The sequence below is a fragment of the Mustela lutreola genome, chromosome 11, assembly GCF_030435805.1.
Source record: "Mustela lutreola isolate mMusLut2 chromosome 11, mMusLut2.pri, whole genome shotgun sequence".
In the NCBI taxonomy this organism is placed as follows: Eukaryota; Metazoa; Chordata; class Mammalia; order Carnivora; family Mustelidae; genus Mustela; species Mustela lutreola.
Window position 1 is genome coordinate 2430626 of NC_081300.1, and position 13539 is coordinate 2444164.

At 54.3% G+C, this 13539-nt stretch overlaps 1 protein-coding gene across 3 annotated transcripts in view; it reads right to left on the reverse strand.

Moving 5' to 3' along the window:
• ZNF236 (zinc finger protein 236) overlaps window positions 1–12902 on the reverse strand; it is a 102788-nt gene extending 89886 nt beyond the window's left edge. For 2 of the 3 annotated variants that reach the window (XM_059140627.1, XM_059140628.1), the window contains exon 1: window positions 12432–12902. In XM_059140627.1, the coding sequence (XP_058996610.1) occupies window positions 12432–12804 (373 nt within the window). In that variant the 5' untranslated portion in view covers window positions 12805–12902. Of the gene's footprint in view, window positions 1–10903; window positions 11452–12431 lie in introns of those variants that run through there. The other variant, XM_059140629.1, reaches the window with a different exon arrangement.
• Window positions 12903–13539: the final 637 nt, after the last annotated feature.

Consider the following 13539-nt stretch of genomic DNA (forward strand, 5'->3'; position numbering starts at 1 on the left):
AGGCAATTCACTAATTCAATCTACCTCTGAAAACTGCTGCAGAGCAAGATTAAGTCAGAGAGGAAAAACTTCCGTTCTGCCACATGGCCAGGGTTTAGGAACACCTTTGTCCACAGCGCTTTGGACAATCCCTAGGCTTCATGACATGCTTCTACGGACCCACGTAGGTCAACGGCTATAAACACAAAAGTATTTTCAAGTAAAAATATGGACTACTCACAATAATTTGTCAGGAATCTCAGAAAATAAAGATGTCCTAAACCTCTACAATTCTTTAAAATAATATACTCCAAGTCTTACAATTTAGGCACAAATATATATAACACATAATAATGATACAAAAACTTGAACTACATTATATACAATTCTTTGTATCAAATTTGACTCAAAAGTATTGAAATCTGGAAATCTGGAAGTAAAGTAGGGTTGATTTTAAGACTCAAGTAAGCTCCAGAGTCTCCTGTTTCTCAAAAGTCCATGCGGTAAACACCGGCATTCCCGATTTTCAACAGACCTTTTAAGTCCCTCCTTTGAGAAAACAACCTGCAGCCCAGCTTGGGCCAGAAGTCCCCACCCCTACACTGGCATCTGCGCCGGCAAGAACTGAGGAAGCCTCCAGTGGGAGGCGGCGGCGGCCACAGAGGAGACGGGAGCAGACAGAGCCATGGAGAAGGCGGACGACCCCTTCCCAAGTTCCTCCAGCAGACCCTTGAGTGAAGCAGATTAAAGATTAGCAGATTACAGTTTCGAGAAACACTAATATAATTCAACCAAACAACCTCATCCAGAAACAGAATGGGCCACCACAGAACTCCTGTTGTATTTACTCCTCACTATATCCACATTATGTTCAAAGACCATGTATTCAAAATTTCTACTATAGTTCAATTAGTAACAAAATGGTTTACACTCTCTGGGCCCAGATAAAATGATGGTTGGGACCATGTCAAGTGATACATTATTCCCTTTGGGAAAGTTCATACTATAGAAAGAAGTAGTTTAGACATTGGGAGTGTTCAAGTAAAATATGTGTTGAAAATTGTGTTTTAAAACTCTAGTGAGTGTTTCCACCTAATGGCTGAATGAAGTCATGAGGGAGCTCCTTACCAGAAAACAAAATTAAGGGGCTCTTGGGTGGCTCAGGGGGTTAAGCCGCTGCCTTCGGCTCAGGTCATGATCGCAGGGTCCTGGGATCGAGTCCCGCATCGGGCTCGCTGCTCAGCAGGGAGCCTGCTTCCCTCTCTCTCTGCCACATCTCTGCCTACTTGAGATCTCTAATAAATAAAGAAAATCTTTACAAAAAAAAAAAAAAAAAAGCAAAATTAAAAGGCTATTTCAGGTAGTAGAATGAAACAATGTTCACAGTTTCTCCTGTTGAAACTGCTTCAAGTTACCCGAGATGAGAAAGGATGTAATTAACTACGACTGACAGATAAAACCCTAAGAGAAAAGAAGCTACACATTTAAAACCAAAAACAACATTGTTTTGCTTTATGAATTAAGATTTTTCCAGAGAAGATATTTATTTTAAGAAGCAAGATTTCCCTCTCTAACAAAGCTCAAAACAGAATCAATCCCATTTTCACGAAGTCTCCTCCCCCAGCGATAATACAATATTAATTTGGTTCAAAGACAAACTTAAAACAATGCTAACTCCAGTTAAGGCTTAACTGGAGGGGAAAGCATGCTTTAGTGTCCACACTGAGCGTAATTTAAAAATCCACAGCATCTCCGGACCGGCACAGCGAGCCCGCTCTGTCCCCGGCCGGCCCGGCACTGGGGAAGCGTGTCCCTCTCTCCCGGGGGAGCCGGGCTCCCTCATCCCCACTTCACTGCCTCTCTGGGTCGTGCCCCAGGCCTTAACCCTCTGCCTGTCACCTCTTCAAGCTCGTTCAGATTTCTGGTCCGCAGAGTATGTTTTCCAGAAAGAGGTCTAGGAAATTGACGGGTCCTGAGGACACGCGTCGGGAGGCCACGAGCCCTGTGAACACCTCCTGCAAACGCTCCCGGCCGGGGCCGCGTGAAAACTCCGCAGCCGCAGAGGCCACCAGACGTCCCACGGGGCCAGGGATGGCAGGAAGGCCCGGCCGCACGAAGGGCAGCCTCTTAGCGGTCAGCCCCCTGGAGGCCGCCCGCGGAGGGGCTTCCCATGGGACTCGGGCCCCACGTATTCCTTGTGTCCCCGCAGTCAGCACAGGTAGTGTCTGCGGCCCCCACACACGACAGAAGCACGGAGCCGCGTGCATTCCGCAGCGCTCCAGTCTAAACGCTCACCGGGGACAGCATTCTGCCCGCACCCCGCGGGGGTCCCGGTGAGATCTCAGGCAGGGGGACCCCGCGGCGGATTCCAGCTGGTTTACCGAGACAGCCGCCTCACTCACACACACACGCACACGCACGCACACACACTCGCACACACACGCACACACACACTCACACACTCGCGCGCACACACTAATTCCCACACACGCACACATGCACGCACACACTCACACACACTCACACACGCACACACACTCGCGCGCGCACACACGCACACACGCACACACACACGACCACGTTCTCTTCACCCCTCACCCTTCCCGAACCAAGAACGCAAATTCACTACCAAATGTAAACACAAACCGATGGCAAAAACCAGAAACTGTCTGAGCAGCTGTTTTCCTTGAAAACATGTGAACTCATTCCAACATCAATTTAGCTCTTTACGTAGACGTTCTCAGTAGTATGTAAGAATAACTACTTATCAGCCAGCCCCCGGATAATAAAGCCAAGCTCCGAGTTTGCAGATTAAATAAGAGAATGCTTCCGGACGCTTCTGCGACAAGAGCCTACCAGCGGCTCAGCAGCACGGCTGCCTCCAAACGCTCTCGCTCGCCTGCGATAGCCTGGCCGGCCCTCCACAGCCACGCTCCGTCACAGCATCATGCAGGCTGGCCCGTGATGGGGCCTGGACAAGTCCACAAACTGCTCTTCTCCCAAGACCGACACAGCAATCAGCCCAGTCAACTAAAAGGTCTGTCCCTATCTCCAATCTAAAGAACTAAGTTGATTTTTTTTTTTTTTTAAGATTTTAAGTGATCGCTACGCCCGATGTGGGGCTCGAACTTACAACCCCAAGATCAAGAGCCCCCTGCTCCACGGACTGAGCCAGCCAGGCGCCCTGCTGGATCTCTTACACTACATGCCTCTCTGTGATAGGTGACGGTTGAGCAAACTGCACTTGCAACATTCCACTGATTCAACCCCAATTTGCCTCTCCCTAAACTTAAACCCTTAAGCACTAGGCACTGAGGATCTTGGCCATCCGTAAATCCTGTGGAGGCATTTTTGATATTAAAATGGGATACACCCATTTCAGTTTCTAAACTAATTCCCAAACTTTGCATCTGTTTTTTTTTGTTTGTTTTGTTTTGAATAAAAATCTTCCAAAAAGTAGTTGAAATCTCTACTTCTCTCAACAGGCCCGTCTACAGAGTTTATTGATTGATTGATTGATTGATTGATTTGAGAGAAAGAGAGCCCATAAGCATGAGCAGGGGGAGGGGGAAGGGCAAAGGGAGAAACAGACCCCCCGCTGAGCAGGAAGCCTGATAAGGAACTGGACCCCAGGACCCGGGGATCACGACCTGAGCGGAGGGCAGACCTTAACCCACTGAGCCATCCAGGCGTCCGTCTTCCAAGATCTTGTCCCAAGAGCCCAGCTAACCATGGAGGCATTTTCTCAGCTTTTCATTCTGACATCAGGATGCTTTCTGAGGTCACCAAACAGGCCTTCAAGAAGTCTGACAACTGTCGCCCCTACTTCCAGTAGGACCCCACTTCAGCTACCACACCTTCTTCTCCTTACTTTCGTGTGTGTGTGTGTGTGTGTGTGTGTGTGCGCGTGTGTTATTTCTACTCTTATCTAGCTTCTTCTCCTGTTTTCTCCTGTTCGTCCCATACTGGTCTTTCAGGTCTGAGCACAGCTGGACTTTTTCAGATCAAACTCTGCAGTGCTTGCACCCCTGACATCTTTCTACTCCGTCACTGTATCTCCAAAGCCTGGCACATGTTCCATGTTTTTTAAATTCAAAGCATTATAATGTATTACCTATTCCAAAGAGGTTAGGTTGAGAAGGAAAAAAACTTACTACGGGGGAAAAGCTGAGTTCTACACTCCGTCCCCTGGTTGAAGAGCTAAGGAAACTAAGACCCCAAAAAAACTTAGCCACTTAGTCAAAATCACACAATTAGCCGGGGCAGAACTAGAAGTAATCTTGAACTCACAGTTTAAGACTCTCTCCTAATTAATCAGGCTCCCATGCCTCTCAAGGTCATGATTCCTGAGATGAGACCCCAATCTCAACCTTGTGCCTACTGTAAAAACAGCAAGTGAACATGGGTTTTACCAACAGTATTTTATGTCAATTGTAAGACTAACTCTGTTTAGTCTTTCAGTATAAAATACAGTCACAACTGGGAGTCAGGTCAAAGTACCCTGTTTGTCTAAACCATAAGTGGTGTCAGTGAGACAATTAGAGTCTGAAACCCTGATACTGGCTTCATGATAAATGATATGAAATATTACCTGACACAGAGTTAAAGAGAAATACCTGGTCCGAGACTCACTAAACAGTCCCTGCCAGGCTCAGGTCGCTCGCATTCCCACAGCAAAGCTCCCCTTTGCCCAGATGTGCCTTCAATACGCCCGCTTTGTCAGCTCTTGTATCTGTGCGGACTTGCCTTTTCAAGCCTCCTATTATGAAACTGTCTCTATTTTAAAAGGAGTATCAATCCTCTTTCAAATATTTGCTTTTAGTACCTGTACATTTTTATTTCTAAAGACTTTAGACTCTGGTGGGTGTACACTTAAACACCACACACATTATCCCAACTTAACAAAACAATGGTGCGTCCAGATTACAACAAAATAATACCTCCAGTGCCTATAGCCTCCCCATCTGGCTAAAACAATTCAAGGACCAAGGTCTAAAAGTAACAGGGCCTGGGAGTGTACTGCTGAGAATAATGCTTCCCTTAGACAATGCAAAAAACTGATTTTCTGTATAAATAGAGTAATTTCTTGTGGATGTATTTGCTGCCACTATGCTGTTTCTCAGCTCCTCAAACGTACTACATATGTTAGCACTGCAACGATCAAGTAGAGCTAAAGGATGCCACAGAAAATTGTGGAGAGCCCAGTCCAGATTCTGTCCCAATTTCCAATGAAGTATGCATGCATGGTACATACTATTTTTAATGTACATATCTTAAAAAATGGGTATCTGTAGATTAAAACATGGGTGACCGGTCACAGATTAGGGAGACGGTGATGGAAGCAGTGCTGGGAGTCATGAGGTTTGGAATGTCAGTCCTGCTAAGTGCTCAGTAAGGTCTCTGCGAAGCAGGTATCTGCTGCTCAGCTTGGTTCTTCAGCCAAAGGAGAGGCTGATCTCCATCCTGCTTACCTACGAGGCTGTTGTGAGAAATCCAAGGTATGATAAAGAGGAAACAAAAAATACTCTTTTAGAAAAGTAAACTGCACATCTACTAGGAGGGCTAAAATTAAAAAGACAGGAAAAAAAAAAGGACAGAGGAGGATGTGGAGCAACCGGAACCTCACACCCACTAGAGAGAGTGAACATCATGACGGGCGCTCAAAAACCATCTGGCAGCACTGACCACAGCTGACCACACACAGACCCCGGCAACCCGGCAATTCCGCTCCTAGGTGCATCCCACATAAATGTGCACACAGAGGGACCAAAAACACATGTTTAAAAATGCTCACAGAAGCGTCATTTACAACAGCCTTGCAAATGCCCTTCGACAGCAGAGGATGAATTACCACTCTCAAGGTGAGAAGTAAAACAATAAAGCTTCTAGGTGAAAATACAGGAAAAGGTCTTCATAATCTTACAATTGTCAAACATTCCTTACACAGGTCCCAAAAGTGAAACATGAAAGGACTGATAAATTAGACAATATTAAGATTAGGAACTTCTTTCATGAAAGGATATCCTTAAAAGAGTGAACAGCAAAGTACAAAGAGCTCAAACACAGCATATCTAAAGAACTCCTGGGACGGAGCTCTTCACCAAAGATGTACAGATGGCAAGGCAGCATGCGAACAGAGGCTTTGCATTCTATCTCATAAGGGAACTGCAATTTACACAATGAGATACTACTGCAACCCTATTAGAAAGACTAAAATTAAAAAACAGTAAAAATAATACCAAAAGCCGAAGCGGATGTGGAGCAACAGCAACTCTCATTCATTACTGGTGCAAATGCAATGCATTCGCAAAACGCAAAATGAATGCAAAATGCAGAATACAAAGTGGCCCCACCACTTTGGAGGAGTCTGGTGACTTCCTGCAAAGCCAAACACAGTCTCACTGGACCATCTAGCACAGTGGTCCTCTACATTGACCCAAAGGAGCTAAAAACCTGCACACAAATGTGTACAACAGGTTATAACTGCCCAAAACTGGAAGCAACCAAGACAGCCTTCAAAACGTAAACAAACAACCACTGGAGCATCCAGACAACGGAGCATTATTCAGCAGTAAAGAACCATAGCAAGCCATGAAGAGATGTGAGGAATCCTTAAGAGCACACTGCTTAGCGAGAGAAGGCAGTTCTGCAAAGGCCGCACACCGTATGATCCAACCGTGTGACATTTGAGCAAGCAGAACTGTGGCGACCATGAACCCTCGTGTAAAGTACTGACTTTAGTAGCTAGTGATGTGTCAGAATTGTTTCACGAGTTGTTACGCGTTGTTACGTGTGTATCACACTGACACCAGGTGCTAAGAGCAGGCGACAGCTCGAGGGGGAGAATAAGGCACGTGCAGGACATGCAGGAGCTAGGCACTATCTGCTCGATTCTGCGCAAGCTTAACACCGCTACCAACAAGAAAGTCTATGAACTCAAAATAAGATACTCAACCCAGTAGGAAAGTCGGAAAGACTTAAATGACAGCCTCACGGAAGAGAACGAACGGATAAGAAACATAAGGTCTCTATTAGCACAGAACTGCAGGTTAAAACTCAAAGTACCACTGCGCACACCAGAAAGGCTACAACACTCCGCGGGCAGAGCGAAGGTGGCGCTCCCGGCGGGAGGAGAAGCTGCTGGCTCACTGGGGAACCGACCGGCCGCGTCTGTCGTGGCCCGGACACGCAGAAACTCACAGCAGCACGTGTGTGCGACAGCCCCGACTGGAAACAAGTCACGGGGCCGCAGAGAAGGGACAAAGTGACAGCGTGTTATGTAACGGAACAACAGGTGACCCGTAACCAGACTGGTTCCTGCCAAGTGAGGACCGCGGCAATCCGCAACCACACACCCAACGAAGGAAGCCAGAAACAAGGGTCACACCGCGAACTCCGAGCAGCTCGAGAACAGCCCAACCGCCGCGGCGTCAGAGGCGACAGCGCGGGACAGGGAAGGCGGCAGCCCAGCGGGAAGGTGGCAGCCCGGCGGGAAGGTGCGGGCCTGCGGGGCCCTGGGCGCTGGCTGCCTGCGGCCGCTTGCAAAGCTCATTAAAGTCTGGGCGCTTTCCCTGCCGATGTTTTGGTCAATTAACATAATGACTAAAATACAATAATAAAGGCTTCCAAACAATGCACACATGCGGCTTCTCCTGAAAAACAGGAAGCCGCGGCCACGGTTAGAGGGAGCCTAGCCGGCACGTGCCCCCGTGGACCAAGCAGAGCTCGGCAGTCCTCACGGGTCCCCAGACCTGGCCACCACCTGCCCCTCCTGCCTCTTACTACTGCGCTAGTTCGCGGGCGCTGTCTGACCCACAAACCGTTCGGTTTTTCTCCTGTGGCCAGAGCACACCGTCCGCTCGCACTGCTTCTGGCATCAAGCGTTCATGTCAATCCACTGAAGCCGAGCTTCCCACTCCGCTGAGATGTCGGGGGAAGGCACCTGGGCGGGGGCCGTCCGTCTTTGAACCCCTCCGTCTCCTGCCCTTCCACCAGACCTGCCTTGCTGGTCTAGACCCGAGACCAGGGCTGTCAGGCCCTGAGCACACAGTGCCCCCCACCCCGGGGAAGTCTGCAGATCAGCGATGCCTGGGTCCCGCCTCATGGGCTCAGGCATGACTGGACTCAAGGCCTGCTCGTCGGGGTCCCTAAAAGCTCCCCCAGGTAACTCCATGTTTTGCCAAGAGTGAAAACCACCACTTGAGACCTTGCGTGTTATTTCACGTAATGAGTTCTAAGACTAAAACGTAATTTGAAAAACATTAATTGCTTGAGCACAGAGACATGGTCTGTACACAGAGAAAATACAAAGACCCTGATATAGGGTAAGCATCATTTTAAAAACTGCTGAACTGACTTCATCTCACAAAGATTTACGATTTTGTATGGTTTTCCCAGGCTGTACTTGTGTCAAAGACCAGTATTTTTTTTTTTTTTAATAAATGCTTATAATGAAATGTTTTTGCTTTATTGTGGGAAAGACCAAGATTTTGAACTCCTGTTAACTCAGTACTTGATTCCAGGATCATAAAATCTTTAAATTGGATGTATTACCTAACACACTTTCCTCAAAATACTACGAAGTCTAGTCTCTGCCTACCTAAAAAGTTCAACAATGGAGAATGAAGGGTGCTCCTGTATGAAGACGTCTGGTCCATCCCTGGATACCCAATACCGTTAGGAACTTAGTATTTTAAGCAGATCCTGTCCTCGCCCTGGTCCTGCCGGGAGTTCTGCCTGCTGAAGCCAGAATCACCTTTAAACCCAACAGGGTCAGCTGCCGCCACGTATGCTGAATCCCACTGCTCTTAGCTCATCCTAGCAGTCTAGTCCCCTTGGCAAGAGAAGTAGAGTTCCTTAGGTCATCCACAGCCAAAATGGCCCAAACTGATCATCTGAGCATGAGAAGTCTTGCTTATTCATTTGATTCAAGGTCTGTGTGTCTCAGCGCTCTAGAAATGAAGGATTACAAATATTCCTCCAACAGAAAACAACTGAGCAAGGGCCACCTAAGGGCCAGCTTGGGAGAAAGCTTTGTACCACTGCACTAGAAAGAACAAATGGAAACCATACAGGACCATCAGGGTCACATCATGACTTAGCGTAAACTAAAGTAAGTACCATAAAGAGAAAAGCCCCACCTCACTCATCTTTATGTCCCCAGGACAGTGCTGGGGACCAAGCAAATGCTCATTCAATAAACACGACCCTCACTGACTCCCATAGGAGGCTTCCCTCGCTCCAGGATCGCCCCCCCCCCCCCCGCCCGGACCCCCAGCCGGTGCCTGAAGCCACAGGGTGCTGAACCCTAGCTGTACGGTTTTCTCCTACACAGACGTACCTCTCACTGAGTCTAACTCGGAAATCAGGCGCAGTAAGAGATTAACAGTAATAAAACAGGCAACTCTAATGGTTTGCTGTAAAAGCCGTGAATGTGGTCTCTCTCCCTCTACATCTCTTACCAGGTGGCACTCACTCTTCTTCTTGGGACATCAAGCGAGGCACCGTGACACAGCGTTAGGCTACCACGACCTTGTGGTAACATGTCAGAAGAGGGCCACCTGCTTCCAACCGCAGGGAGCGGAAATCACAGGTATGGGGGGACTGCTGTATGTATGCCCTAAGCTGATTATTACTCCAAGAAATGTTGTTTAGTGGGCCTACTCCCAATGTCTTCTTGAGGTTTCCATTCTGCCATCCGTTCCTCTGGGAACTCCAGACCTTGAGTGTCTGCTCCCTGCCACCACCAACAGTGCTCCCACCATCACAGGACACACACGGCCCTCAAGAGCAGAGGCAGGGACCGTGCTCTGGGGAGCTGAGCTCTGCCACCCAGCCCCAAGCAGGGCCTGCCCATCACGGGAAGTGCTTTGGCACATTTGTTGAAGAAATTTAGCGACTCGGTGTAGGGCTTGTATTCAACAAGAAAAAATAACGGAACACATACTTAAGAGTCAATTCCCATCTCTGACACCAGCTGAGTGGACCTTCCACTCCACTCAGCCTCTCTGAGCTCTCTCTGTTCCCCATCTGTAAAAAGCCCCACCAACCTTCCAGGTTTCTCTTAAGAATAAAATCCATAATGGGAACAGAAAACAAAAGTATTTCAGATAATGAGAAATATTATTAAGACAGTCAACTGACAGAGCAACAGTCCTCAAACATTTTGATCTCAGGGTATTTGTACATATTTAAATATTACTGAGGACCCCAAAGACTCTAAATTTATACACATTATATCATCATTTGCCCTATTAGAAATTAAAATTATAACTGAGCACGTTTTAAAATATTTATTCACTTAAAAACCCCATTATATAAACACTTTTATGAAATATATATTCTTCAAAAAGGCGATTAAGAAGTTTTCTTCATTAGAGTTTTTTCTTCTTCATTAAAAAGATCACAAATCTTTTCAATGTCGGAGTCCCCGTGTTCCCTCTGTTGCACTATGTCGTGTCTTATTTTCCTGCAAACTATCTTACTTGGGATGTGTTCAGCACGTTATTTCCGAGTGAAATGCATGAGAACACCACCGCTTCCCACAGTCCGGGGCCACCCGCCCGCATTCGGGCAGAGGCGTGAGCAACCGCTGGACTCGCAGGGCCAGCGCGCACGGGGAGCGGCCAGTGCGCACGGAGAGCGAGTGACATCACCGGACAGGATCGCGGTGAGAATACGGGGCGGGCACAGCCCTGCGAGTGTCTCCAGGAACCACCCGAGAGAACCACAGTGGCCGAGGGCGGCCGGTGCGCGACCTTCCTCTCGGACAGGTCTGGGGGAGGCCTCTGCTGGGAGCTGGGGCACCAGGCCTAACGCAGAGTAAGGGCAGGAGGACTCTCAGGAAGGTCAGGGCACAGGCCTCCACGGGAGCCCCGAGAACAGGGCCAGATCAATTCGGATCCCGCAGGAATGTGGACTTTACCTTAAGCAATGAGCAAGCCTTTGAAGAGGCTTAATCAAGGTGCGGCCACTTCATCTACACCTGCACGAGCCCCCGCAGGCTGATGGCCTAGGGCAGGGCGCGCCCACGAAAGTCCACCCGCAGACCCCGGAAGGGGAGGCCGAGGCAGAAGCTGCAAGAGTCGCTGTGCGCGGCCTGGAGGACTGGGCCCGGGGCTCCTCGCACGTTGAGGGCGGGGCAAACCCAGGTGGACACTGAGGCCACTTGGGAAGCTGGCAGGGACGGGGGCTGCCCCGGCCTTGGGTGGAGGCGCCTTCCCCGCGGGCCGCCGCGACGCCCCGCACCTGCTCTGTCGGGCCATACAGGACCGAACGGACGAGGCCAGCGGGAGCAGAGCGCGGCCCTGAGGACCCGCTGCGGCCCGCATCCGTCCGGCCGTCCCCGGGTCCCGCACAGCCCGGCGAGGGCGCCGCGTCCTCCGCAATCCCGTGAGGTGCCGACGCGTCCGTGGCCGCGTGTCCGCCCCGCGGCCGACCCCGAGGGCCCTGGCCACTCGCTCGTCCACTCGCTCGTCCGCGCCGCCGTCCTGCTCCACGCGGCGACGCCCGCTCCGGTCCGCCGCGCCCGCAAGGGACCCTTCTCCGGCGCGAAGAGCAGCGCCGGGGCCGCAGGCCGGCGCCCCGAGCCCACCGAGCGCTCCCGGGAAGGGGCCCGGGGTCCCCGCGCTGCGTCAGCGGCCGACGACGGGACGAGGACCCGGAGTCCCCGCGCCCCGGCCCGGCCCCGGCCCCCCGCAGCCGCCTCTGCTAGCGCCGCGGCGCCCCGGTCTCGGCCCCCGGGACCCCGCCCCCGCCCCCGGCGCCCGCGCGACCCGGGCCCGCCCCGGACCCTCCCCGGACCCTTCCCGGGCCTCCGCGCGGGGCCGCGCCGCGAGCGCGCCGTCGGCAGTGCGGGGCCCCCAGGCCGAGCCGGGCGCCTCTCCGCGGCCCGCCCGTGGGGGAGCCCCGCCGCCCGCCCGCCCGTGCCCCGCGGGGCCCCGGAGACGCCCGCCCGGCCCGGCCGCCCCGCGACCCGCCCCGGGGAGGGCGCCTCCGTCAGGAAGGCCTCCGGCGCCGGGAAGCGCCGGGCCGGGGAGGCCGGCTCCCCGCGGGGCACGGGCGGGCGCAGGGGGGCGGCGGGCGGCGGGAGGGGGCGGCGGAGGGAGGGCGGAGGGCGGAGGACGGGGAGCCGCGCGCACCGCCCCGACCCGACCCGCCGCCCGGCCCCGGAAAGTAGGCCCAGCCCGCGGAGGGGCCGCCGCGCCGCGCCCGTATCATTCCGCCCGCGCCCTGCGGACCCCGGGCGGGCGGCGGCGGCGGCGGCGGGGACGGCGTGGGGCGCGGCGGCGGCCCCCGCCCCGACCCCCGCCCCGACCCCGGCCCCGGCCCCGACCCCGGCCCCCGCTCCCGGCCCGCCGCCCCCGGCCCGGCCCGCTCCCGGCGGCCTGCGCGCCGCATCCGGGGACTACATTGGCGCGGAGCGGCACAGCGCGGCCGCCGGAGCCGCTTACCGGAGTCGCCGCGCGCCTCGCTCTCCCTGGGCTTCGGGGGGCGGCCCCGCGGCATCGTCGGCGGCGGCGGCCACCCCTCGGCCGCACACACACTCACACACATACACTCGGCGGAGCGCGCACGCGCGGGGACCGGCCGCGGGGGCGCGGCGCGCGCGCCCGGCCGAGCGGCGGAGGCGGGCGGAGCGGCCCGGGCGGGCGGCCGCAGAGCCGGGTCCGAGCGCCCGCGGGCCTCACGGGGGGACGGCGCCGGACCGCGCCAACGGGGGAGCTCGCACCGCGCCCACTTCGGCGGGTTCCATGGCCCGGCGGACCGCGTTGGGGGCGTTGGGCGCGGGCGCGGGGTGGGGGCGGGGAGCGGCGCCGTGCGCATGCGCGCTCCGCACTCGGGCCTGCTGAGGACGGCGCGGGCGGCGGTCACCTGGCGGCCGCTGTCCCGACGGCCGGCGTGCGGGGGGCGGGAGGGCCGCGCTCGCCCCGAGTCCTCCCCCCGGTCCCTGTGGGAGCGGGCGGCCGGCATGAGAGGGCGGGGGTCCGAGGTCACTCTGGGTCCCCCCCCCCCCCGTCCCCACGGCCGGCCTGGGTGGGGCGGGCGGGCCGTGGTCACCCCCCAGTCCCGACGGACAGCACGAGCGGGGGGCGGGTGCTGTGGTCCCCCTCGGTCCCCCTCGGCCCGGGGCTGAGCCGGGCCGCCGTCCCAGCGCGTGTCCTGCCGACGTCCCCGCTGGGCAGCCGTGAGGACAGCAGGGAAGGTGCGGTCGACCCGGCCTTGGTGAGCGGGAGCTGGTGGGCGGGTGGGTCGGAGCCGGGGTCCCTGGTGGGCCTCGGAGTGCCCTGCCGTCCCGGGCCCGGCCGCACGCGCGCCTCTGGGCAGGGCCGTGGGCAGGGCCGCGGGCGGAGGGCGAGCCGCAGGGTCCGCTTGCACCGGGGTGCGGCTGTGCGTCCCGCTGGGCCCGCGCTGACCTCCGCGGAACCGCGATGACCCCTGCAGGCCAGGCGTTCCGGGGGCCACGCGGAAAACCAGGTCTTCCTCTCAAAAACCTGCAGCCATGGGACAGGAAAGACCAAAGTGGCCAATAGTGGTACAGATTCTGAAGCGTGATGGAGC